The sequence below is a fragment of the Bos taurus genome, chromosome 9 (genome assembly GCF_002263795.3).
Source record: "Bos taurus isolate L1 Dominette 01449 registration number 42190680 breed Hereford chromosome 9, ARS-UCD2.0, whole genome shotgun sequence".
In the NCBI taxonomy this organism is placed as follows: domain Eukaryota; kingdom Metazoa; phylum Chordata; class Mammalia; order Artiodactyla; family Bovidae; genus Bos; species Bos taurus.
Genome location: NC_037336.1, coordinates 61865121 through 61891319, shown reverse-complemented (window position 1 = coordinate 61891319; position 26199 = coordinate 61865121). Strand labels below are relative to the sequence as shown.

General features: G+C 39.1%; 1 protein-coding gene across 2 annotated transcripts in view; it reads left to right on the top strand.

Moving 5' to 3' along the window:
* Positions 1-23489, top strand: part of SPACA1 (sperm acrosome associated 1) — a 30460-nt gene extending 6971 nt beyond the window's left edge. The window contains exons 2-7 of one of the 2 annotated variants that reach the window (XM_024996828.2): positions 1305-1361; positions 7570-7671; positions 8391-8497; positions 12096-12231; positions 21405-21525; positions 23245-23489. In XM_024996828.2, coding sequence (XP_024852596.1) covers positions 1305-1361; positions 7570-7671; positions 8391-8497; positions 12096-12231; positions 21405-21525; positions 23245-23401 — 680 coding nt within the window. In that variant the 3' untranslated portion in view covers positions 23402-23489. 2 annotated transcript variants of the gene reach the window in all.
* The last annotated feature ends 2710 nt before the right edge of the window (positions 23490-26199 follow it).

Below are 26199 nucleotides of genomic sequence, written 5' to 3'. Positions count from 1 at the left end.
CTGCGATTCATGGTGTTGCAAAGAGTTGGTCACGACTGAGCAACTGAACTGAAATGAATGTACCAGCAGAACATATCCAAGCATTTCAAGCAAAAATGTCAATGCAGAATCGATCATCGTGATAGTCCAATTTCACAAAGTCAATATTAATTTACTTGTATATTCATCAAGTATAAATTAGTTTACTGTATATTCAAGGCACTGTATTTGGTGCTTGTAAGTATAGAAGTGTTTATGAAAAATCATAATAATCAAAATGGAAAAAATCCTAGACTTACATAAAATTAGTAATTACAAAATGAATGAATGAAGTGGGGGTGAGGTTATATCTTAGGCATGTTTAGAAGGCTAAATGATATACAGAATGCTTGCATATACGTTATCACATTTAATTCTTACAATAATATCAGTGATATAGGTTCTCCTTTCCAAATTTTACACAGGGGTTAATTAGGCCTGACTCAGTTTAAGGAATTTGTGCAAACTCAGAATAGCTAATTAGTGGTAGAAGTAGCAATTTGGACTCCAGTTTTGATGCATTTTCCCACATAATAAATGTTGCCTCACCTACATCATGCCTTTTAAAAATTACTTTCTAGCACCTCATTTAATATTTATTTTTATTGAGATTTTAGTCCTAATCTGAGTTAGCAAGAATTGATTATATACAGCTAGTAGAATTCATGTCAAATTGCGGAACAATTAGAAAAAGAGAAACATGAGATTTAAAACCAGTAATTTTTAACTACTCAAATACTTGTAAATTCCTTGATTACCCTGCTAAATAAAATGTTGAAATAAATTCTTAGGACTAACTTACCATCTTAACCTGAGAATGAGTAGAACCAATTTATAACATAATTTTAATGAATACTTAGCATGAAGGTTTCTTTTTGGATAGAAATAATACACTCAAAATTTTTTGGAAAGTAGAAAATAGAAAAAATTGGGCCCTATAATTGGCAGGCTTTTTTGTGTGTGTAATTTTTCTGACCTTCTATATAACTTTTAACTCACCATATATTAAACTGATGAAAAGCATTATTTTAAAAATGATGTACAGGTTTAAATATAAATCTTTGTAAGTTATTTCCTAATTTAATTCTTTAAAGGTTTAGCTGTCTTTTCATTTAAACAGTAATAGAAGATGTACTAGTAATGGCATTGCTTTTCTGATTTTATATAATTTTTTAAATGTCTGTTCCCATATGATCAGTGCTTATATCCTCCATCTCCAAGTAAGAGTTTTTCACTTAGAAAAGTTTCCCTATGATTAAATAATGTATTTTTGCATTTATTTTTAGTTTCAAATAAGACGATAGTCAAAGAAGTAGAATTTGGGATGTGCACCGTTACATGTGGTAAGTAACATAGAGCAGATAAATAATATTGTAGTGGGGATGGGGGGACAAAGTGTACTATCATGCATCTTTCTGATTTCTGTTTGTAATTGTGATTTACACACAAAACTCAAACGGATTGCTTTCTAAGGGAGGATATTTTCAGTTCATAACCTCTAAGTCTTATTTTAAGCCCGCTCTTTAATATATATACATATTATTATTTTGTGGGGGGAGCACATAAACTGCTTTCACAAGAGTAAAACTTTATCTCGGAGGTTTGGAAGATTAAAGGTCTTCTGATGCATCTCACAGATGTCTTCCACACACTGTGTTGGCAAATCTATCAACAGATTTGCTTTTTTAAATAGTCTATTCTAAATTCTACAGTTTTCCATTTTATATGTCACGTCTTAGAAAAAAGAGGTATTGGCTTTGTGGGGAAAATAATATTCAAAGACTGATTTATTCTGATCATTCCTTGGATAGAAACTGGACGTAAAATCTCTTGGGTAAGTATTGCATTAAGACCACACGTGCTGTAGTAAGACCGTGAGTGCTTAGTTGTGTCAGACTCTTGGGATCCCACGCACTATAGCCCACCAGGCTCCTCTGTCCAAGGGATTTCTGAGGCAAGAATACTGGAGTGGGTTGCCATTTCCTTCTCCAGGGGATCTTCCCAAACCAGGGATCGAACCTGCATCTCCTACATCTCCTGCATTGGCTGGTGAATTCTTTACCATTGCACCACCTCAGACCTAAAAGTGTTCACCATAAGTGCCTGAAGGGCTTGTTAAAACATGGATTGTGAGTCCTACTTCAAAATTTCTGACTCACTTAGGCCTTCAATGAGGTCTAAGAATTTATATTTCTAAAGTAAGTTCACAAATGAAGCTGATGCTGCTTTTTCAAAGACCATCTTTTGAGAACCACTATAGACTAATATACTAAGAAGACAGCAGATAATTCAAAATGTAATTAAGTTTATTCTAAATAGAGTCTGCCTTTGAAAAAGATAGTGACAGAAGGGAAGAACAAAAACCAGAGGGAAAGAAATCAAAGTCCATGCAGATACAGATCAAAACATTATGTATGGTTTTTTTATTTTTTTGGTCAAAAATTATAGCTAAAGTGTTTTTATTTGAGATAAGGTTTAAAAAATGATGCTAAAATAAACAACAAAATTTACGCTTTTAACCATTTTTTAAATGTACGTTTTAATGACATTAAGCACATTCATATTGTCATGCAGTCATTATTGCAATCCACTCCCAAATTTTTCATCATCCCCAAACTGAAACCTCTGTACCAGTTAAACACTAATTTCCCACTTAGGCCAATCCCTTGCAACAATTATTCTACTTCCTGTCTCTTGAGATAGTTTTAAACCTGTTTTTTACCTTAATTTCTTGGTCAGTCAGAGTCAGAGATGAGAGGAATCTATGTAATAATCTTGTATTTATTCATTTGCAATTTATATTTTTATTCTGCTGCTTGCTTGTGAAATTCTCAGAGAATGATTTTTATGACAATTCTAATAATTGGTATTGTCCTACTCTTTAAAGATGTACTTCAGAAATTATATATCTTTATTCAATAAATTTGGGCTTCCCTAGTGGCTCGGATGATAAAGGATCTGTCTGCAGTGTGGGAGACCCAGGTTGGATCTCTGGGTTAGGAAGATCCCTTGGAGGAGGCCATGGCAACCCACTCCAATATTCTTGCCTGGAGAATCCCACGGACAGAGGAGCCTGGTGGGCTACAGTCCCTGGGATTGCAAAGAGTCAGACACGACTGAGTGTCTAACACACATTCAACGAGTTAGTTTTTGTTTTCTGCTTTTTAAGTTTTTGCCTACTATGTGCCAGGTATTATTATAGGTGTTAGAATACAGCAGTGAACAAAGCAGTGAGAACTCTCTGCTTTTAGGGAATATATTTTTTAGTAGGGTCAAAAAGATACATAATGTAAAACGTAATATGTCAGATGGTGGTAAGTTCTAAAAACCATAAAAGGCAATATTTCATATTTATAATATTTTAACTATTAAAAACATTTTCAACCCGTAAAAATTATTTAAAAGAAAAAAAATGCTTTAGTGAAAATTCTGTTGAACTTCCAAAACAATATTTTAGCATTCAAAAAGTTTTGTTTTCTTGGAACACACAAGCATGTTTTTAAGTATTGACTTACATGTCACATCTACACACATGATTGCAATGAAATCTATTTGGCTAAATAAATAAATACATAAAATACCTGCTTGGAAAATATTTATGCATTTCAGAATAAGACTATCCCCCTAGAGAAGTACTATTCATAAATTTAAGTGGAGCCATTCTGCAGCCATTCTTAAGAATCTCGTTTAATCAAAATAGACCTTTCCCCATCCAACCTTCCCTCTCCTTATCTCGTATGGAGAACTCTCTTGTTTGCTTCTCAAAGTTTGGTCCACAGGCTAGCTACATCAGCATATCCTGAGAGCTTGTGAGAAATTCAGAACGTGAGGACCTACTGCAGACCTACTTACTGCATCCTAATTTGCACGTCAGTATGTCTCAGTGCATGCACTCTGAAGATTGAAACATGCTCTTATAAGCCATCTCTTATATGATAAACCAACAGATTATAAGCCGTCTCTTGTATTATAAGCCAAGCTCTATACAGTCAGCCAAAACAAGACCAGGAGCTGACTATGGCTCAGATCATGAACTCTTTATTGCAAAATTCAGACTTAAGTTGAAGAAAGTAGGGAAAACCACTAGATCATTCAGGTATGACCTAAATCAAATCCCTTATGACTATACAGTGGAAGTGAGAAATAGATTTAAGGGACTAGATCTGATGGAGTGCCTTAAGAACTGTGGATGGAGGTTCATGACATTGTCCAGGAGACTGATCAAAGCCATCCCCAAGAAAAAGAAATGCCAAAAGGTAAAATGGTTGTCTGAGGAGGCCTTAAAAATAGCTGTGAAACGAAGAGAAGTGAAAGGCAAAGGAAAAAAGGGAAGATATACCCATCTGAATGCAGAGTTCCAAAGAATAGCAAGAAGAGATAAGAAAGCCTTCCTCAGTGATCAATGCAAAGAAATAGAAGAAAATGACAGAACAGGAAAGACTAGAGATCTCTTCAAGAGAATTAGAGATACCAAGGGAACATTTCATGCAAAGATGGGCACAATAAAGGACAGAAATGATATGTACCTAACAGAAGCAGAAGATATTAAGAAGAGGTAGAAAGAATACACAGAAGAATTATAAAAAGAAAAAAAAGATCTTAATGACCCAGATAACCACAATGGCGTGATCACTCACCTAGAGCCAGACATCCTGGAGTGCAAAGACAAATGAACCTTAGGAAGCATCACTATGAACAAAGCTAGTGGAGGTGATGGAATTCCAACCGAGCTACTTCAAATCCTAAAAGCTGATGCTGTGAAAGTGCTGTACTCAATATGCCAGCAAATTTGGAAAACTCAGCAGTGGCCACAGGAAGAGGACTGGAAAAGGTCAGTTTTCATTCCAATGCCAAAGAAACGCAATGCCAAAGAACGTTCAAACTACTGCACAATTGCACTTCTCTCACACGCTAGCAAAGAAACGCTCAAAATTCTCTAAGCTAGGCTTCAGCAGTGTGTGAACCGAGAACTTCCAGATGTTCAAGTTGGATTTAGAAAAGGCAAAGGAACCAGAGATCAAATTGCCAACATCTGTTGGATCATAGAAAAAACAAGAGAATTCCAGAAAAACATTTACATCTGCTTCATTGACTATACCAAAGCCTTTGACTGTGTTGGAAAATTCTTAAAAGAGATGGGAATACCAGACCACCTTACTTGCTCCCTGCGAAACCTGTTTGCAGGTCAAAAGCAACAGTTAGACCCGGACATTAAACAAAGGACTGGTTCCAAATTGGGAAAGCAGTATGTCAAGGCTGTATATTGTCACCTTGCTTATTTGACTTATAAACAGAATTTATCATGCGAAATGCTGGGCTGGATGAAGCATAAGCTGGAAGCAGAATTGCAGAGACAAGTAGCAATAACTTCAGATATGCAGATGACACCATGGTTATGGCCGAAAGCAAGAAAATAAAGACTTGCTTCTTAATGGAAGTGAAAGAGGAGAGTGAAAAAGCTGGCTTAAAATCAACATTTGAAAAACTAAGATCATGGCATAGGGTCCCATCACTTCATGGCAAATATATGGGGAAACAATGGAAAGAGTGACAGACTTTATTTTCTTGGGCTCCAAAATTACTACACATGAGTGCAGCCATGAAATTAAAAGACACTTGCTCCTTGGAAGAAAAGCTATGACCAACCTAGAGAGTGAAAGTGAAAGTTGCTCAGTCATGTCTGACTCTTTGCAATCCCATGGACTATGCAGTCCATGGAATTTTCCAGGCCAGAATACTGAAGTGGGTAACATTCCCCTTCTTGAGGGTATCTTCCCAACCCATGGATCAAACCCAGGTCTCCCACCTTGCAGGCAGATTCTTTACCAGCTGAGCCACAAGGGAACCCCAACTATGACCAACCTAGGCAGAATATTGAAAAACAGAGACATGACTTTGCTGACAAATGTGTCTAGTCAAACCTGTGGTTTTCCAGTAGTCATGTATGGATGTGAAAGTTGGACCATAAAGAAAGCTGAGTGCTGAAGAATTGATGCTTTAGAACTGTGGTGTTGGAGAAGACTCTTGAGAGTCCCTTGGACTGCAAGGAGGTCAAACCAGTCCATCCTAAAGGAAATCAGTCCTGAATATTCATTGGAAGGACCGATGCTGAAGCTGAAGCTCTGATACTTTGGCCACCTGATGTGAAGAACTGACTCATTAGAAAAGACCCTGATGCTGGGAAAGATTGAAGGTGGGAGGAGAAGGGGATGACAGAGGATGAGATGGTTGGATGGCATCACCGACTCAATGGACATGAGTTCGAGCAAGCTCTGGGAGTTGGTGATGGGAAGGAAAGTCTGGCATCCTGCAGTCCATGGGGTCTCAAAGAGTCAGAAATGACTGAGTGACTGAACTGAACTGAAGCCATCTCTAGACTTCAGCTTACCCTTGTTTTGAGAATGGGTTGTATGATTAACATTTTACAGGGACTGAAAGAAGGAACTTGGTAGGAAGAATATCAAGATGGACTACTCCTTAGCCTGTGACAGCACAGTCTTATCACAGGACATGTTTGGCATGTCACTGAACCAGCTTTTAACCAGCTTTTATCATCTCTCTCACTTCTGGTATTGGTAGGGCAAACTCAGTGGAGATCTGAGATGGGCCGGTAAAGACTTAATTTCTTATGAAATGTGTGGCAATTCTAACAAGAGTTATCACTTTGGAAATGGAAGTCTGGTCATTAAGTCTATCTTGATAAATGTAATACAGAGATTTTTACCAGTCTAGGTGTTAAAAAGCATCATTTATGTTACAGTGTAATTTTTGTAATTTCCTCTGCAAGCTACAACTCCCCCCATTCCAAAATTCCATGGTCAAATAAATTTGGAAGATCCTGTGTGTTACTGCTTTCTACTGTTTCAGTAGTAGGCTTTATTAGCTGTAATAAGCACATTTTATACATCTCTAAAAAGGAAAAATACTGTCATTCTTGACATGCTGTCAATTCTAAAATGCATTCTGATCTCAAAAATATTAGAATGTAAAACTTTTGCATCTTTGATCAATGAAAGTTTACACATAATAGCACATTCATTTACTAGCATGTTAAAAGGTCCTCTAAAATTCTGAGGAGATTCATTTCATTTTAATTTAATGTATACTTTCCAAATGTAGAGAATCATGGAATCTTTTTTCTTATGTTATCAACCAGAGGAACTAGTGTTCCATGTGACTCCTTTTGGAAATGTTGTTTTATGAAATAATTCAAAATGCTTGTGCTTGTGCTCAGTCACTTCAGTTGTATCCTACTCTTTTTGAACTCATGGATTGTAGCCCACCAGGCTCCTCTCCAGGCAAGAATACTGGAGTAGGTAACCATTCCCTTCTCCAGGGGATCTTTCTGACTCAGGGATCGAACCCAGGTCTCCTGCATTGCAGGTTGATTCTTTACCTGCTGAGCCATCTCTAAATGTTATTACCCTGAATTTAGGAATTTAATTTCTGAAATTAGGAGAAAAGTTTCAAAATTGACCTAGGTGGAAAAATAAAATAACCCTGGAATTCTTTTTTTTTTTTTTTAACATCTGCCAATTTCTTTTATCAAAGGTATCGGTATTAGAGAAGTTATATTGACAAGTGGATGCCCTGGTGGTGAATCCAAGTGTATTGTACGAGTGGAAGAATGTCGTGGACCAGTAGATTGTGGCTGTGAGTTGGACTTTATACTGGAGGGAGACAGAGGGGCCATGTTTACTCTGGGGAGATATCCTTAACCTCAGTTTGCTTGAGTGGAGGGAGATGATCAAAATGATATACTCAAAGGAAATCATAAGAAAACTTAAAATTCCACTTCTCCAGACAGTTAAAGGTCTTTCTACTTTTCTTTACATTTTTTCAGTTGTGTCTAAATTTAACAAACATTCTCTCTAGTACACTGGAACCTTACTGCACTCAGGTTTTGGTTGAAGCTATCCTCCAGAGAAATGCTTTTGACCTTGTGGTTGTGACAGTCTATCAGTAGATTGGTAAACTCCACATTGGGAACTTTGAGAGCCTTTCTTTATCAAATTTCACTCGTCTGAGGTTTCATTATCTCTAAGCCAGAAAGAGGTGGACAGAAAATTGGCAGCCACTAGTAAGTATATCTCAAAGTTTAATAGATCACTAAGTAGCTTGCCCTTACTGTCTCTTCTCTATAGTTTATTTTGCCAAAGGAACAGACAGGTATGGTGTTTACTTGCCTCTTCCGTGACTTTATTGTTGCATGCATGATGACTCTGCTCCTCTACAGTCAAACTTGCAGTAATACGTTTACTGACTTCCAGCGTGTAATTTCTTTTAAAATTGGTGGCGACTTTTAAAGGTAGTTTTGTGTATAAAGCAGTGCACAAGGCCCATTGGTATATATGTATGTAATTTTTTTTCAGGGGGTAGACCAATTTCAGAAAGCCTTGAACATGTTAGGCTTGCATGTGTTCATACATCTCCTGAAAACCGTTTCAAATATATTTGGAGACTTCTAAGGCCAGACCAGGTGAGTAATGAATATATATAATTTGGTGCTTTTCAGTGAGTAATAAGATTCGTTTCCCAGTGCTTCATGACTCTCAGAGCACTTTCTCTTCAAAAGCAGTTTGCAAAAATGAAGTAAAAATCATATAACTGTATTATTATTGGGATTTAAATTGTCTTTCATTTCTTAGTAGAGCTACAACTTTATATATGTTTAGGGCCAGCTATTATCAGAACATAGAAGCATCTATTTTATATAAAGTGTTCTATTTGGGAAGCAAGGTTTTCATTTGTATGTATAATTCTTGTATACTGATAACAGTAGCTAACATTAGTTGAGGGCTTATTAAATGCCAGATATACACCAACTGCTAGAGTTTCTTTTACTCATGTAACAATCTATGAGGTAGTCCCATCATTATACCCATTTTGCAGATAAGTACAATTGTTGCTCCATTTCCTCAGGGAGTTGACTCCAGGACCCCTTCAGACATCAGAATCAGAGATGCTCAATTTTCTTATATAACATGGTATTAGTATATAATACCATGGTATTATATTAGTATATAACATGGCAAATTATATAGTATTTGAATATAACAGATACTTCTGTCCGTATACTTTAAAACACCTCTAGATTATTTATAATATAATGTAAGTGCTATATCAGTTCAGTTCAGTCACTTAGTTGTGTCCGACTCTTTGCGACCCCATGAACCTCAGCACGCCAGGCCTCCCTGTCCATCACCAAATCCCGGAGTCTACCCAAACCCATGTCCATTGAGTCAGTGATGCCATCCAACCATCTAATCCTCTGTTGTCCCCTTCTCCTCCTGCCCTCAATCTTTCCTAGCATCAGGGTCCTTTCAAATGAGTCGGCTCTTTACATGAGGTGGCCAAAGTACTGGAGTTTCAGCTTTAGCATCATTCCTTCCAAAGAAATCCCAGAGCTGATATCCTTCAGAATGGACTGGTTGGATCTCCTTGCAGTCCAAGGGACTCTCAAGAGTCTTCTCCAACACTACAGTTCAAAAGCATCAATTCTTCGGTGCTCAGCCTTCTTCACAGTCCAACTCTCACATCCATACATGACCACAGGAAAAACCATAGCCTTGACTAGACGAACCTTTGTTGGCAAAGTAATGTCTCTGCTTTTCAATATGCTATCTAGGTTGGTCATAACTTTTCTTCCAAGGAGCAAGTGTCTTTTAATTTCATGGCTGCAGTCACCATCTGCAGTGATTTTGGAGCCCCCAAAAATAAAGTCTGACACTGTTTCCACTGTTTCCCCATCTATTTGCCATGAAGTTATGGGACCAGATGCCATGATCTTAGTTTTCTGAATGTTGAGTTTTAAGCCAACTTTTCTACTCTCCACTTTCACTTTCATCAAGAGCCTTTTTAGTTCTTCTTCACTTTCTGCCATAAAGATGGTGTCATCTGCATATCTGAGGTTATTGATATTTCTCCCAGCAATCTTGATTCCAGCTTGTGCTTCCTCCAGCCCAACATTTCTCATGATGTACTCTGCATAGAAGTTAAATAATCAGGGTGACAATATACAGCCTTGTCATACTCCTTTTCCTATTTGGAACCAGTCTGTTGTTCTGCTTCCTGACCTGCATATAGATTTCTCAAGAGGCAGGTCAGGTGGTCTGGTATTCCCATCTCTTTCAGAATTTTCCACAGTTTATTGTGATCCACACAGTCAAAGGCTTTGGCATAGTCAATAAAGCAGAAATAGATGTTTTTCTGGAACTCTCTTGCTTTTTCCATGATCCAGCAGATGTTGGGAATTTGATCTCTGGTTCCTCTGCCTTTTCTAAAACCAGCTTGAACATCTGGAAGTTCACGGTTCGCATATTGCTGAAGCCTGGCTTGGAGAATTTGAAGCATTACTTTACTAGCATGTGAGATGAGTGCAATTGTGCGGTGGTTTGAGTATTCTTTGGCATTGCCTTTCTTTGGGATTGGAATGAAAACTGACCTTTTCCAGTCCTGTGGCCACTGCTGAGTTTTCCAAATTTGCTGGCATACTGAGTACAACAGTTTCACAGCATCATCTTTCAGGATTTGAAACAGCTCAACTGGAATTCCATCACCTCCACTAGCTTTGTTCGTAGTGATGCTTCCTAAGGCCCACTTGACTTCACATTCCAGTATGTCTGGCTCTAGGTGAGTGATCACACCATCGTGATTATCTGGGTTGTGAAGATCTTTTTTGTACAGTTCTTCTGTGTATCTTGCCCCCTCTTCTTAATATCTTCTGCTTTTGTTATGTCCCTGCCATTTCTGTCCTTTATTGAGCCCATCTTTGCATGAAATGTTCCCTTGGTATCTCTAATTTTCTTGAAGAGATCTCTAGTCTTTCCCATTCTATTGTTTTCCTCTATTTCTTTGCATTGATTGCTGAGGAAGGCTTTCTTATGTCTCCTTGCTGTTATTTGGAAGTCTGCATTCGGATGCTTATACCTTTCCTTTTCTCCTTTGCTTTTCGCTTCCCTTCTTTTCACATCTATTTGTAAGGCCTCCTCAGACTCCCATTTTGCTTTTTTGCATTTCTTTTTCTTGGGGATGGTCTTGATCCCGGTCTCCTGTACAATGTATGAACCTCCATCCATAGTTCATCAGGCACTCTATCTATCAGGTCTAGTCCCTTAAATCTATTTCTCACTTCCACTGTATAATCATAAGGGATTTGATTTAGCTCATACCTGAATGGTCTCGTGGTTTTCTCCACTTTCTTCAGTTTCAATCTGAATTTGGCAATAAGGAGTTCATGATCTGAGCCATAGTCAGCTCCTGGTCTTGTGTTTGCCGACTGTATAGAGCTTCTCCATCTTTGGCTGCAACGAATATTGTCAGTCTGATTTTGGTGTCAACCATCTGGTGATGTCTATGTGTAGAGTCTTCTCTGGTGTTGTTGGAAGAGGGTGTTTGCTATGACCAGTGCGTTTTCTTGGCAAAACTCTATTAGCCTTTGCCCTGCTTCATTCTGTACTCCAAGGCCAAATTTGCCTGTTACTCCAGGTGTTTCTTTACTTCCTACTGTTGCATTCCAGTCCCCTATAATGAAAAGGATGTCTTTTGGGGGTGTTAGTTCTAGAAGATCTTATGTCTTCATAGAACTGTTCAACTTCAGCTTCTTCAGCGTTACTGGTTGGGGCATAGACTTGGATTACTGTGATATTTAATGGTTTGCCTTGGAAACAAACAAAGGTTTCCAATGGTTTGCCTTGGAAAATGCTATATAAGAATTTGTAAATGCAATATAAATGCCAAGTAAAGAGTTACTGTGCAACCAATTCAAGTTTTGCTTTTTGGAACTTTCTGGAAATTCTTTTTTTCTGAGTATTTTTAATCTATGATTTGTTGAATCTACTGATGTGGAGCCCAAAGATATGGAGGACCAACTGTAGCTGAGATGTAGAGAGTAACTCGTTCTGATTTACACAGTCAGGAAGTTGGTACTTGTTCTGTCTAACTTTAAAATACAAGTACATAATTAATTACTGTCCTAGACTGAGAGAAAGTGACACTTATTTTGTTATAAGAAATAAATTATTTTCTGATCTTAGATTTTCATGAAGAATATTGATATTTTTTTTCTTTTAAAATAGCAAGCCATTATACTTGCAAATGATTCAGCAATCCTGGAAGTTCACAGGGATACTCACCCCAAGGCTTTTGAGTGTGAAACGTTGGATAATAATGAAATAGTAGCATCTATTAGATTCACAATCTATACGACAACTGGTGAGTACCCAGCAACATTTTGACTTGCTTATATCTCAAACTTCAGAGAGCATCAGAATCACATGGTGATCTTGTTGAGACACAGACCACTAGCCCAGCTCCTGTAGTTTCTGCATCTGTAGATCCGCTGGCACAAGAATTTCCATTTCTGACAAGTTCCTAGTTGTTGTTGGTCCAGAGATCACATTTTGGGAAGCACTAGTTTTATACCATTAAGACTTTTCTACAAGGTAGTGTGACTTTCCCTGGTGGCTCAGATGATGAAGACTGCCTGCAATGCAGGAGACCCAGCTTTGATCCCAGCTTTGGGTCGGGAAGATTCCCTGGAGAAGGAAATGGCTACCCACTCCAGTATCCTTGCCTGGAGAATTCCATGGACAGAGGAGCCTGGTGGGCTACAGTCCGTGGGGTTGCAAAGAGCTGGACACGACTGAGCGACTACCACTTCACTGCCTTTCATTTAACTGGAAACAAGCTGAGGTATTTTGGAGGTGATTTAAAAAAATAAACTGTAAACTTTCTTTGATGTACTGTTCAGTGTCCTTTAAAAAAAATATTTACAGTGAAAGCTAATAACCGTAGTCCTATATTGGGATATACTCGGTGTTATTAAAAGAATAATGTCAATAAAAGGCAAAAAAGGACCGAACATCATCAACTAAAAAAGATCTCAGTGAGTCACAGTTCAGGCTATTAAAGGTTTTGACAGCCGTTCTCAGTTCGTGTCCCCCAGCTTGGTCCTTGTTAGGACTGCTTAGTAGTGGTTAGCTCTTCCTGTGATTCAAAGGCAACAGGTGTAAGCTAAGGACTGGGGCACAGTCCCCAAGGTCAGCAAGTGAGACAAGTTGACTTTTCTCTCTCGTAGCTGTCGAGGACTGGTGGGGGATGTCTCTGCCATCTTAGCATATGCACTGGTTAGATGACAAAATGTTTTCAGAAAATGTTGATATCTATTAGTTGCTTTTAAAAAGGACAATTGGGTTTACTGCTGTGACAGACCCTTTTGGCTGTTTTAGACGTCAGACAAATGTTTTGGCTTGAAATGTTCTCACAGTATGGTACTGGCTCGAAACAAATACATGATTGAAATATTTTCAGGGTAGATACGGTTTAATTAATGAAAATGCCCCATCCATTCCTTCATATGACAGATTTTTCACTTTCACAATAATTGTCTTTTATAGTTAGGCATTATTTTGATTCAATCATGTCCCCCTAAAAAGATATTTTCAAGTCCAAACTCATATAACTTAAGAATGTGATGGTGTCTGGAAATAGGGTTGTTGCAGGTGTAATTAATCCAGTTAAGACACGATCTTACATACTAGAGAAGAGTGGGCTTTTAATCCAGTTTAACTGGTGTCCTCATGAGAAGAGGGAGATCTGGACACACAAACACAGAACATGAGAGAGGAGAATACATGAAGACTCAAAGACACATGGGGAGAAGACAGCCATGTGAAGACAGACACAGAAACTGGAGTTCAGATCAGATCAGATCAGTCGCTCAGTCGTGTCCGACTCTTTGCGACCCCATGAATCGCAGCACGCCAGGCCTCCCTGTCCATCACCAACTCCCGGAGTTCACTCAGACTCACGTCCATCGAGTCAGTGATGCCATCCAGCCATCTCATCCTCTGTTGTCCCCTTTTCCTCCTGCCCCCAATCCCTCCCAGCATCAGGGTCTTTTCCAATGAGTCAATTCTTCACATGAGGTGGCCAAAGTACTGGAGTTTCAGCTTTAGCATCATTCCTTCCAAAGAAATCCCAGGCTGGAGATACACTGTCACAAACTAAGGAACATTTGGGGCTCCCAGAGCCTGGAAGAGTAAAGGAAGGATCCTTCTCAGAGCCACTGGTGAGAGCACAGCCTTACCAATGCCTGGTATTCAAACATTTATCCTCCAAAACTGTGAGATAACAGATATTTCTGTTGTTTTTAAGTCCCCTAGTTAGTGGTACTTTGTTATGGTGACCTTCAAAAACTAATACAAACATAAGCTTAGTTTTTCTAAAATGTAAGAGCATCAAAATTCAGTCTGTTTTTCATTAGAAAATTTCAACAGAAATGGAAACTATTTTTTATTAGACATAAAAGTACTCTAAGGGACCCTTGCAAGAAGACTACCATTAAAATGAACCAGAATCTTGATACTTCTCATTTTCCACCTCTCTTGTCTAGTATTTCAGGGTAGTAGATAAATGGAAAGAAATTTTGCATTTCTTCCCCTCAAGTTTTAATCTTAAAAGTTTTTTTTTTCCATTTGAGCTTAAAAATTCCACTGCTTTTATAAGTCTAAAATTATCAAAAGTTAAAAACTTTTTAAATTTAACAATGTTAGAATATAAATATGATATAAATTGGCTTCCCTGGTGGCTCATTCGGTAGAGTCTGCCTGCAATGCAGGAGACCTGGGTTCAATCCCTGGGTTGAGAAGATCCCCTGGAGAAGGGAATGGCAACGCACTCCAGTATTCTTGCCTGGAGAATCCCATGGACGGAGGAGCCTTGTGGGCTACAGTCCATGGGGTCACAAAAAGTCGGACACGACTGAGTGACTAACTTTAACTTTTTAAAATTGTTCATCGTACTTGGAAGTATTTAATGAGATTACTAAATTGAGTTTATAGCTCTTGAACTACTAAGAAAAATGGAAAATTATATTTCATAGTGTTTAAAGAATAGAAAGAAAATCAAGATGAATAAGCAGTTGAGACTGCCTGAATAGGAGACCAAGTCTGTTAGAGTGCTGTGTGTGTGCAGTCAGTCATGTCCAACTCCTCATGACTCCGTGTACAGTAGCCCACTGGGCTCCTCTGTCCATGGAATTCTCCAGGCAAGAATACTGGAGTGGGCTGCCATTTCCTTCTCCAGGGGATTTTCTTGACCCAGGGATCAAACTTGTGAATCTTGCATCTTCTACATAGGCAGGCAGATTGTTTACCACTAGTACCACCTGGGAAGCCCCTGTGAGAATGGTACTTATCAAAATTAAAATATTAAAATACATAAAACATAGCTTTCACAAATCATTAAATCTCCCTGGATGTTGGTTTACTTATCTGTATAAAAGTTGTATCAGATGATCTTTCAGGACCTTCCCCACATGAATCTTTAATGAGTCTATGATTTAGGGACCAGGAAGAGCCATAAGAAAGGTATATAATTCAAAAGTAAGTAATATTTGCTATAAATTGCATTTTTATCAGCTTACAATGTATCAGTGTTATAATACATGTAGTAGACTCATTTTGTCTCCTTAATAAGGAAAGCAGACAGATATGGGAGAGAATGCTGATTTAAAAGTGGTGTTTGGATATTAAAACATATACAAAAATTAGAGATGTGTTATAGTCCTAAATGTATTAATAAAAGCTAAAATCATCAAGCTTAAAAAAGAAAACATAGAAGACTATCTGTATGATTCAGGAGTAGGCAAGACTTCCCTTTTAGATATGACAAAAACCAGTCACCATAAAAGGAAATATTGATAAATTAGGCTTCATAAAATTTAAAACTTCATATTCCAAAAATGGTATTGGGAAAATTTGACAGCCACATGCAAAAGAATGAAAGAAGGTCACTATCTTACACCGTACACAGAAATAAACTCAAAATGGATGAAAGAGTTGAACGTAAGACCTAAAATCATAAAATTCCTAGGAAAAAAACATAGGCAGTAAAACGTGAACCGTGAACTTCTTGATGTTCAAGCTGGTTTTAGAAAAGGCAGAGGAACCAGAGATCAAATTGCCAACATCCGCTGGATCATGGAAAAAGCAAGAGAGTTCCAGAAAAATATCTATTTCTGCTTCATTGACTATGCCAAAGCCTTTGACTGTGTGGATCACAATAAACTGTGGAAAATTCTGAAAGAGATGGGAATACCAGACCACCTGACCTGCCTCTTGAGAAACCTATTTGCAGGTCAGGAAGCAACAGTTCAAACTGGACATGGAACAACAGACTGGTTCCAAATAGGAAAAGGAGTACGTCAAGGCTGTATATTGTCACCCTGCTTATTTAACTTATATGCAGAGTACATCATGAGAAATGCTGGGCTGGAGGAAGCACAAGCTGGAATCAAGATTGCCAGGAGAAATATCAATAACCTCAGATATGCGGATGACACCACCCTTATGGCAGAAAGTGAAGAGGAACTCAAAAGCCTTTTGATGAGAGTGAAAGGAGAGTGAAAAAGTTGGCTTAAAACTCAACATTCAGAAAACTAAGATCATGGCCTCTGGTCCCATCACTTCATGGGAAATAGATGGGGAAACAGTGGAAACAGTGTCAGACTTTATTTTTCTGGGCTCCAAAATCACTACAGATGGTGACTGCAGCCATGAAATTAAAAGATAATTCCTCCTTGGAAGGAAGGTTATAACCAACCTAGATAGCATATTGGGAGAAGGCAATGGCACCCCACTCCGGTACTCTTGCCTGGAAAATCCCATGGATGGAGGACCCTGGAAGGCTGCAGTCCATGAGGTCGCTAAGAGTCAGACACGACTGAGCAACTTCACTTTGACTTTTCACTTTCATGCACTGGAGAAGGAAATGGCAACCCACTCCAGTATTCTTGCCTGGAGAATCCCAGGGACGGGGGAGCCTGGTGGGCTGCTGTCTATGGGGTCGCACAGAGTCAGACACGACTGAAGTGACTTAGCAGCAGCAGAAGATAGCGTATTAAAAAGCAGAGACATTACTTTGCCAACAAAGGTCTAGTAAAGGTTATGCTTTTTCCAGTGATCATGTATGGATATGAGAGTTGGACTATAAAGAAAGCTGAGCGCCGAAGAATTGATGCTTTTGAACTGTGGTGTTGGAGAAGACTCTTGAGAGTCCCTTGGACTGCAAGGAGATCCAACCAGTCCATTCTGAAGGAGATCAGCCCTGGGATTTCTTTGGAAGGAATGATGCTAAAGCTGAAACTCCAGTACTTTGGCCACCTCATGCGAAGAGTTGACTCATTGGAAAAGACTCTGATGCTGGGAGGGATTGGGGGCAGGAGGAGAAGGGGGCGACAGAGGATGAGATGGCTGGATGGCATCACTGACTCGATGGATGTGGGTTTGAGTGAACTCTGGGAGTTGGTGATGGACAGGGAGGCCTGGTGTGCTCCAATTCATGGGGATGCAAAGTATCGGACACGACTGAGCAACTGAATTGACTTCTGAACCTTATTGATATAGGTCTTAACGATGTTTTTGTAGGTTTAACTGCAGAGACAAGGGAAACAAAAGCAAAAATAAACAATGGGACTACTTCAAACTAAAAAGCTTCTGCACAGCAAAGGAAACCGTCATCAAAACAAAAAAACAGCTTACGGAATGGGAGGAGACATTTGCACATGGTATCTCTGATGAGGGGTTAATAGGCCAAAATGTATAAGGAACTCACAGTAATCAACATTAAAAAATAAATAAATAAAACCTGATAAAAATCAGGCAGAGGATCTGAATAGACATTTTTTCCAAAGAAGACATACAGATGGTCAGCAGATGCATAAAAATATGCTCAACATCACTAGTTAGGGAAATGCAAATCAAAACCACAGGTACTACGTTATACCTATTAGAGTGGTTGTTATCAAAAAAGACAAAAAATAACAAATGTTGGAGAGGATGTGGAGAAAAGGGAACCCTTGTACACTGTTGGTGCAGCCACTACGAAAAGCAGTATAGAGAGTCTTCAAAAAATTAAGAATAATACTACCATAGGACACAGCTTTTCCACTTCTGTATATTTATCCAAAGAACATAACACTAATTTAAAAAGACATATGCACCTCTATGTTCTCTGGAGCATTATTTATAATAGCCAAGATATAGAAGCCACCTAACTGTCCATTGATGGACAAATGGATAAAGAAGGTGTCTTATATATATATATATATATCAGATCAGATCAGTCGCTCAGTCGTGTCCAACTTTTTGCGACCCCATGAATCTCAGCATGCCAGGCCTCCCTGTCCATCACCCACTCCCAGAGTTCACTGAGACTCACGTCCATCGAGTCAGTGATGCCATCCAGCCATCTCATCCTCTGTCGTCCCCTTCTCCTCCTGCCCCCAATCCCTCCCAGCATCAGAGTCTTTTCCAATGAGTCAACTCTTCACATGAGGTGGCCAAAGTACTGGAGTTTCAGCTTTAGCATCATTCCCTCCAAAGAAATCCCAGGGCTGATCTCCTTTAGAATGGACTGGTTGGATCTCCTTGCAGTCCAAGGGACTCTCAAGAGTTCAAAAGCATCAATTCTTCGGTGCTCAGCCTTCTTCACAGTCCAACTCTCACATCCATACATGACCACTGAAAAAACCATAGCCTTGACTAGACGAACCTTTGTTGGCAAAGTAATGTCTCTGCTTTTGAATATGCTATCTAGGTTGATCATAACTTTCCTTCCAAGGAGTAAGCGTCTTTTAATTTCATGGCTGCAGTCACCATCTGTAGTGATTTTGGAGCCCAGAAAAATAAAGTCTGACACTGTTTCCACTGTTTCCCCATCAATTTCCCATGAAGTGATGGGACCAGATGCCATGATCTTCATTTTCTGAATGTTGACCTTTAAGCCAACTTTTTCACTCTCCTCTTTCACTTTCATCAAGAGGCTTTTGAGTTCCGCTTCACTTTCTGCCATAAGAGTTGTGTCATCTGCATATCTGAGGTTATTGATATTTCTCCCGGCAATCTTGATTCCAGTTTGTGTTTCTTCCAGTCCAGCGTTTCTCATGATGTACTCTGAATACAAGTTAAATAAACAGGGTGACAATATACAGCCTTGATGAACTCCTTTTCCTATTTGGAACCAGTTTGTTGTTCCATGTCCAGTTTGAACTGTTGCTTCCTGACCTGCATACAAATTTCTCAAGAGGCAGATCATGCCTCAATTATTCAGTCTCCTGATGGACACCCACTCTGTTTCAGTTTGGGGTTATTATAAATAAACTGCTATGAACATTCTTATACAAGTCATTCTGTGAACACACACTTCCACTTCTTTTGGATAAATACCTATGAGTGGAACTGCTGGGTCCTAGTGTAGAGGTATGCTTAGTTTTCTAAGAAATTACAGGATCTTTCCCCAAACTGATCATACTTGTTATACATGGTTTATTAAATTTTTCCCTGGATTTTATCTTTTCATTTTTCTAGTGATTCCTTTTAAAGAGCTAAAGTTTTAAATGTTTTAATGTAAGTTTCAGGTGTACAGTATTATGATTTGATATATGTATATGGAGACTCCCACCACAAGTCTAGTTACCATCTACCACCATAAAGTTGCCTCTCCCCCATCATCCATTTCACCTACCCTAAACCCCCTTCCTCTCTGGCAACGAATAATCTGGTTCTCTGTATCCATGAGTGTGTTTCTGTTTTATTTATTTTTTTAAATTCAACATATTTATATCTGTTTTTCTCCATCTGACGTTACTTAACTTAGCAATAACACCTTTAAGGTCCATCTATGTTGTTGCAAATGTCAGGATTTCATTCATTTTCTGGCTGAGCAGTATTCTGTTTTGTGTGTGTGTGTGTGTGTGTGAACCGTGAACTTCCTGATGTTCAAGCTGGTTTTAGAAAAGGCAGAGGAACCAGAGATCAATTTGCCAACATCTGCTGGATCATGGAAAAAGCAAGAGAGTTCCAGAAAAACATCTATTTCTGCTTTATTGACTATGCCAAAGCCTTTGACTGTGTGGATCACAATAAACTGTGGAAAATTCTGAAAGAGATGGGAATACCAGACCACCTGATCTGCCTCTTGAGAAATTTGTATGCAGATCAGGAAGCAACAGTAAGAACTGGACATGGAACAACAGACTGGTTCCACATAGGAAAAGGAGTACGTCAAGGCTGTATATTGTCACCCTGCAGCCATGAAATTAAAAGACGCTTACTCCTTGGAAGGAAAGTTATGACCAACCTAGATAGCATATTCAAAAGCAGAGACATTACTTTGCCAACAAAGGTTCGTCTAGTCAAGGCTATGGTTTTTCCTGTGGTCATGTATGGATGTGAGAGTTGGGCTGTGAAGAAGGCTGAGCACCGAAGAATTGATGCTTTTGAACTCTTGAGAGTCCCTTGAACTGCAAGGAGATCCAACCAGTCCATTCTAAAGGAGATCAGTTCTGGGATTTCTTTGGAAGGAATGATGCTAAAGCTGAAACTCCAGTACTTTGGCCACCTCATGCAAAAAGTTGACTCATTGGAAAAGACTCTGATGCTGGGAGGGATTGGGGGCAAGAGAAGAAGGGGACGACAGAGGATGAGATGGCTGGATGGTATCACTGACTCGATGGACGTGAGTCTCAGTGAACTCTGGGAGTTGGTGATGGACAGGGAGGCCTGGCATGCTGCGATTCATGGGGTCGCAAAAAGTTAGACACGACTGAGCGACTGATCTGATCTCTGACCCAGTAATAAAAAAGAAAAAACTGTTGATATATGCAACAATTATGGTTGAATCTCTAAAACATAATACTGAGTTAAAAAGCCTTACACAAAAGAAAGTATAATGAATGTTTCCATTCCTATGAAATTCTAGATCAGGTAGAACCAATCTATGTGGAAAAGAAAATCAGGACAGTAGTTGTGCCTAAAGATTTGGGCAGGGATTAACTGGGAGGGGCTCAAGGAAACTTTCTGGGGTAGAGTAATATTCTGTGTGTTTTTAGGGATTTGAATTACATATATGTGTTTGCATTTGCCATAACTAAATAAATAACATATTTAAGATTGTTGTTCAATTCAGGGTCCGTACATTTTACCTCAAAAGAAAAAATATAAACAAATATTGCACTCTAGTTAATTATATTCTCTTGAATTCTGTAAGAAGTGTGCAGACATTAGCAAATTATCTTAAAGTGCATCAAAAAAAATAAGGTGGATCAGTGGATTGATAGAAGCATGAACAGAAGGATAGTTAAAATGTTGATGGTAGTGTCTAGGTGGTGGAAATGCAGGATGTTTATTGTCAGATTCTTTGAACCTTTCTGCATGTTTGTAAAGAACATTTCTAACACGTAGAGAAAGTTTATTAACACGTTCCACTAATTCTTGCTGTATATTTCTAGAGCTCTTTTCCAGATACAAAGTTCCCATTTAGATGTTCATTCCTTTTTTTTCTCCCAGTAGTAATAATCATCACTATGTGTTTTTTTTCTCTAGAATTACAGATGAAAAGAGCAAGCCGACCAGACACTGATGCAGTCCTAGTTTTTGTGCTGACCATAGGAGTTATTATCTGCATATTTGTGATCTTTGTACTGATCTTCATAATTATAAATTGGTAGGTGAAGAACTGCAACTGAACTATCACCCTTGATAATAAATCTGCTTGTCTGCCTCTCCCTGTCCAGTGAATCTAAGGCCCTGTCCATTATGCTTCTTATGCAGGTTTCAAGACTGTCCAACTTTCTTCATCCCTCCTGAGACAATCCTGGTTCAAACTACCTGATCTCATGACTTGATCCCCAGCCATGAGAAAACTTTTAAATGCAGTTTTCACAATTTTACATAGTAGTTGTTAAAGCAAAAAGTTTATTGAATTAATATTTGTGTTGTCTAGTTGAAAATCAGTTCAGTTCAGTCACTCAGTAGTGTCCGACTCTTTGCAACCCCATGAACCATAGCACGCCAGGCCTCCCTGTCCATCACCAACTCCCAGAGTTCACTCAGACTCACGTCCATCGAGTCCGTGATGCCATCCAGCCATCTCATCCTCTGTCGTCCCCTTCTCCTCCTGCCCTCAATCTTTCCCAGCATCAGAGTCTTTTCAAATGAGTCATCTCTTTGCATCAGGTGGCCGAAGTATTGGAGTTTCAGCTTCAACATCAGTTCTTCCAATGAACACCCAGGACTGATCTCCTGTAGGATGGACTGGTTGGACCTCCTTGCAGTCCAAGGGACTCTCAAGAGTTTTCTCCAACACCACAGTTCAAAAGCACCAATTCTTCAGCGCTCAGCTTTCTTTACAGTCCAACTCTCACATCTATACATGACCACTGGAAAAACCATACCCTTGACCTTTGTTGGCAAAGTCTCTGCTTTTGAATATGCTGTCTAGGTTGGTCATAACTTTCCTTCCAAGGTGTAAGCGTCTTTTAATTTCATGGCTGCAATCACCACCTGCAGTGATTTTGGAGCCCAGAAAAACAAAGTCAGCCACTGTTTCCACTGTTTCCCCATCTATTTGCCATGAAGTGATGGGACCAGATACCATGATCTTTGTTTTCTCAATGTTGAGCTTTAAGCCAACTTTTTCACTCTCCTCTTTCACTTTCATCAAGAGACTCTTTAGTTCTTCACTTTCTGCCATAAGGGTGGTGTCATCTGCGTATGTGAGGTTATTGATATTTCTTCTGGCAATCTTGAGTCCAGTTTGTGCTTCCTCCAGCCCAGCGTTTCTCATGATGTACTCTGCATATAAGTTAAATAAATAGGGTGACAATATACAGCCTTGACGTACTCCTTTTCCTATTTGGAACCAGTCTGTTGTTCCATGTCCAGTTCTAACTATTGCTTCCTGCCCTGCATACTAGTTGAAAATAATCACAACTTTAAAATGTGGTTATTATAAGCAACTAGTTCATCATTTGAGAGTATTTCTAATACCTACATGAGTATCACCCCCTGGTACATCTGAAGGCTCATCTACTATCACAGTGCAGCTGATGGGTTGCAAAATAAAAATAAATCCTGACTAAGGAGGCACTTCTATGGGTTTCCCTGATGGCTTAGCAGTAAAGAATCTATCTGCCAATGCAGGAGACCTGGGTTCAATGCCTGGATGGGGAAGATCCCTCAGAGAAGGAAACGACATGCCATTCCAGTATTCTTACCAGGGTTATGCCATGGACAGAGGAGCCTGGTGGCTACAGTCCATGGGGTTGTGGAGTCAGACATGACTTAGCGACTGAACAACAACAACAAGGAGGCTCTTCTATATATAGAAAACTAACGTTTTAGTTTTCATTTCAAAAAATATTTAAAAACTTTTTTCTTCCAGGACGGCAGTCAAAGATTTCTGGGGGGCAAAGGCCTCGACAACTGAGATACAGTCTGAGCTGAGTTCAATGAGATACAAAGATTCAACTTCTCTTGACCAGTCACCAACAGATATACCTGGACATGAAGATGATGCTTTAAGTGAATGGAATGAATGATGCATGGATGATGTATAACAAACCAAAGGAGATTAGAGCATATCAGATTCATTATTATAAAAATAAAATATATAGTTAAATACTTTAACAGTATTGTAAGTGATTTATTATAGTCTGAAGGTAATGCAGTATACCAAGGGGCTTTTTTAATCAGTGTATCTTGGTGGTGCAATTATCAAAAATTTTAAAATTTGTTCTCAACATTTACCATTTCAGATACTCACTTTATCTAGAGGTACATATACAAAATCTTTTAAATACATTTTAAATCACTTTTATCACTTCTAAGGTGATTTGCCTGTTCTGTCCTCAGCAAGAAACAAAAAACCATATGGAAGATACCTTGCATGTTAGACCTCCTCACTGGGAGCACTGGATTGAACTTGCTTAAAGCAAACCAAATTTTCACATCCCTGAAGGGCAGGAGACATGCAAAGCATCACTTTTAAGACATAAAATAATAATAATAATGAAAACAACTGACACTTAGTAGCTGCTATGTGCCAAGCATTGCTCAAAGCATTTTACATGTATTAAGCCATTTAACTATGATTGCATATAGAAAGATTATATAATGAAGAACTGGGAAGGAACTTGGGAATAGCTGAGTAAATGACAAGAATTTAACATGCCCTATAATTTATAGAAACAGTGAATTAAGGAGTTTTACATGGCTACTGATAACATGCCTTCATTGTGTTTGCCATGCAGGTGGTAACATCTCAGAACTTATCCCAATGCCATCACTGCCTTCTTGTTGTCAACCACTGCTGTGTCATTAACTGACACAGTTGTAATCAACTATCCACCAAGATACTAAGACATTAGATAATTTGATTTGGTAGACTTCATCAGAAATTAATTTTCAGAGGCTATGATAGTAAGTACAAAATATATTTCATTTTTTGTCTAGGTGAATTGAATGCCAACTTTACTGGAATTATGGGATTTGTTAACTCTGCACATCTGTGAAGATGCTGTGAATGGACATTTATGGTATACCTCCCTCTGGTAGCTTAGACGTAGGTGTGTTGTGGAATTTTCCATGCTTTCTATTATAATGCATTTGTATTTGAGAGAAGCAATGACGAATTGGCTGGTAAATGATTTTGTTATCTGTTGTAGGAATTCCACTAGAGACTAAGTGAAAAGAAATTGTTTTCATAAAATCTTCCAAAAGAATTGTTTTGTGTGTGTGGTATGTGAGAGAGATATTCCTCTTTCCCCCAGATAAGTATGAAAAAAAATAAGCCTTCCTATTTCTTATTCCTGACTAAGTATGGTCATGTAACTTTAGCACAGATGCTAAACATTCTTCAGTAGTAATTACTATCAATTCTTTTTGTCAAAACCATGAACAGCAGTCATTTCCAATTATACTTCAATGACTATTAGTGTTCAGTCAGGTTAGGAGGTTTAGTTGTCAGTGCTATTTAGCGAATATTTCCGACTATCTGTTTTCCAGCCATATGCGAGGGCAGTACTTCCTCAGACCCTTGTGACTGGGTAGGGTCACGTGACTAGTCCTGGTCCAAGAGTTATGAGCCCAAATTCTGAATGTCATTCTCAGTCTAGAACATATCACCGTGGAAACATCCAGAGCTCACTTTTCTCTGCTAGAACAACCAGAAATGCTTACAAGGTGGCTGCTCTAACACCTTGGATCCCAGAGTAAAGACCATGCAGTGCAGGATCTCCAGTCAATGAACAGTAAATGTGTAGTGTGAAAGAGAAATAAACCATGTTATTTTTAAGCCACTAAGGGTTAGAGGGAGAAGGCAATCCCATGGACGGAGGAGCCTGGTAGGCTGCAGTTCATGGGGTCGCAAAGACTCGGATATGACTAAGTGACTTCACTTTCACTTTTCACTTTCATGCATTGGAGAAGGAAATGGCAACCCATTCCAGTGTTCTTGCCTGGAGAATCCCAGGGACGAGGGAGCCTGGTGGGCTGCCGTCTGTGGGGTCGCACAGTCGGACACGACTGAAGCGACTTAGCAGTAGCAGCAGCAGTAAGGGTTAGAGGCTATTTGATACAGCAGCCTTAGTAAGACTATCCTGAGGGACACATGTTTTCTGAAAAATAGGTTTTCATGGTTGAATGAGCTGAAGACTTTCATACAAGACTTCCCATCGAGGTGCTTTATGTACACTGTGACTCTCCGAAGTGGAGATGTGGGTGTAACACTGCTATAGATGGGACCCGTCACTTTCCTCTCCAGGTAGACCAGGCCAGAGGCATCTTTTAGTCCTCATCCACTCCTAAATTCCAGGCATCTGTTACTTCTGGTCACCAAAATGACACACACACACACACACACACACACACACGTCTTGAAGTTTGCATCTGGGTCCAGGAGGTAAAGAAAAGCCAAGCAATTCCACACCAAAAAGAGGACTTCCTCTTGGACCCCAAAGCATTAGTCTGCATATGCAGCAGCTGGATTTTGTGCAGCATTCAAATGACACCCTACTCACCAAGAGACTCCTTCGTTTGTCCTGTCAATTAACCGACATTCATTGGGCTACTCCTATGGGCCAGATACTGTACTAGCCACTAGGAATACAGACTGTGCCCCCCACAAAAGATAAGATCCTTCTCTTGAGTTAAGACAGCCATTAAAACTAACTACAAACTAACTACAACTGAGATGAATATATTGAAAGAAACCTGCAAATGTCTGTGAAGCTGTAGTAAGAGAAATGACATTTAAAGGAGACGTAAAGCCTCCATAGGAGTTGCCCTATTTAAGGCAGAAGGGAGCCTATGCAGAGGGAACAGTATTTGTGAAGCCTCT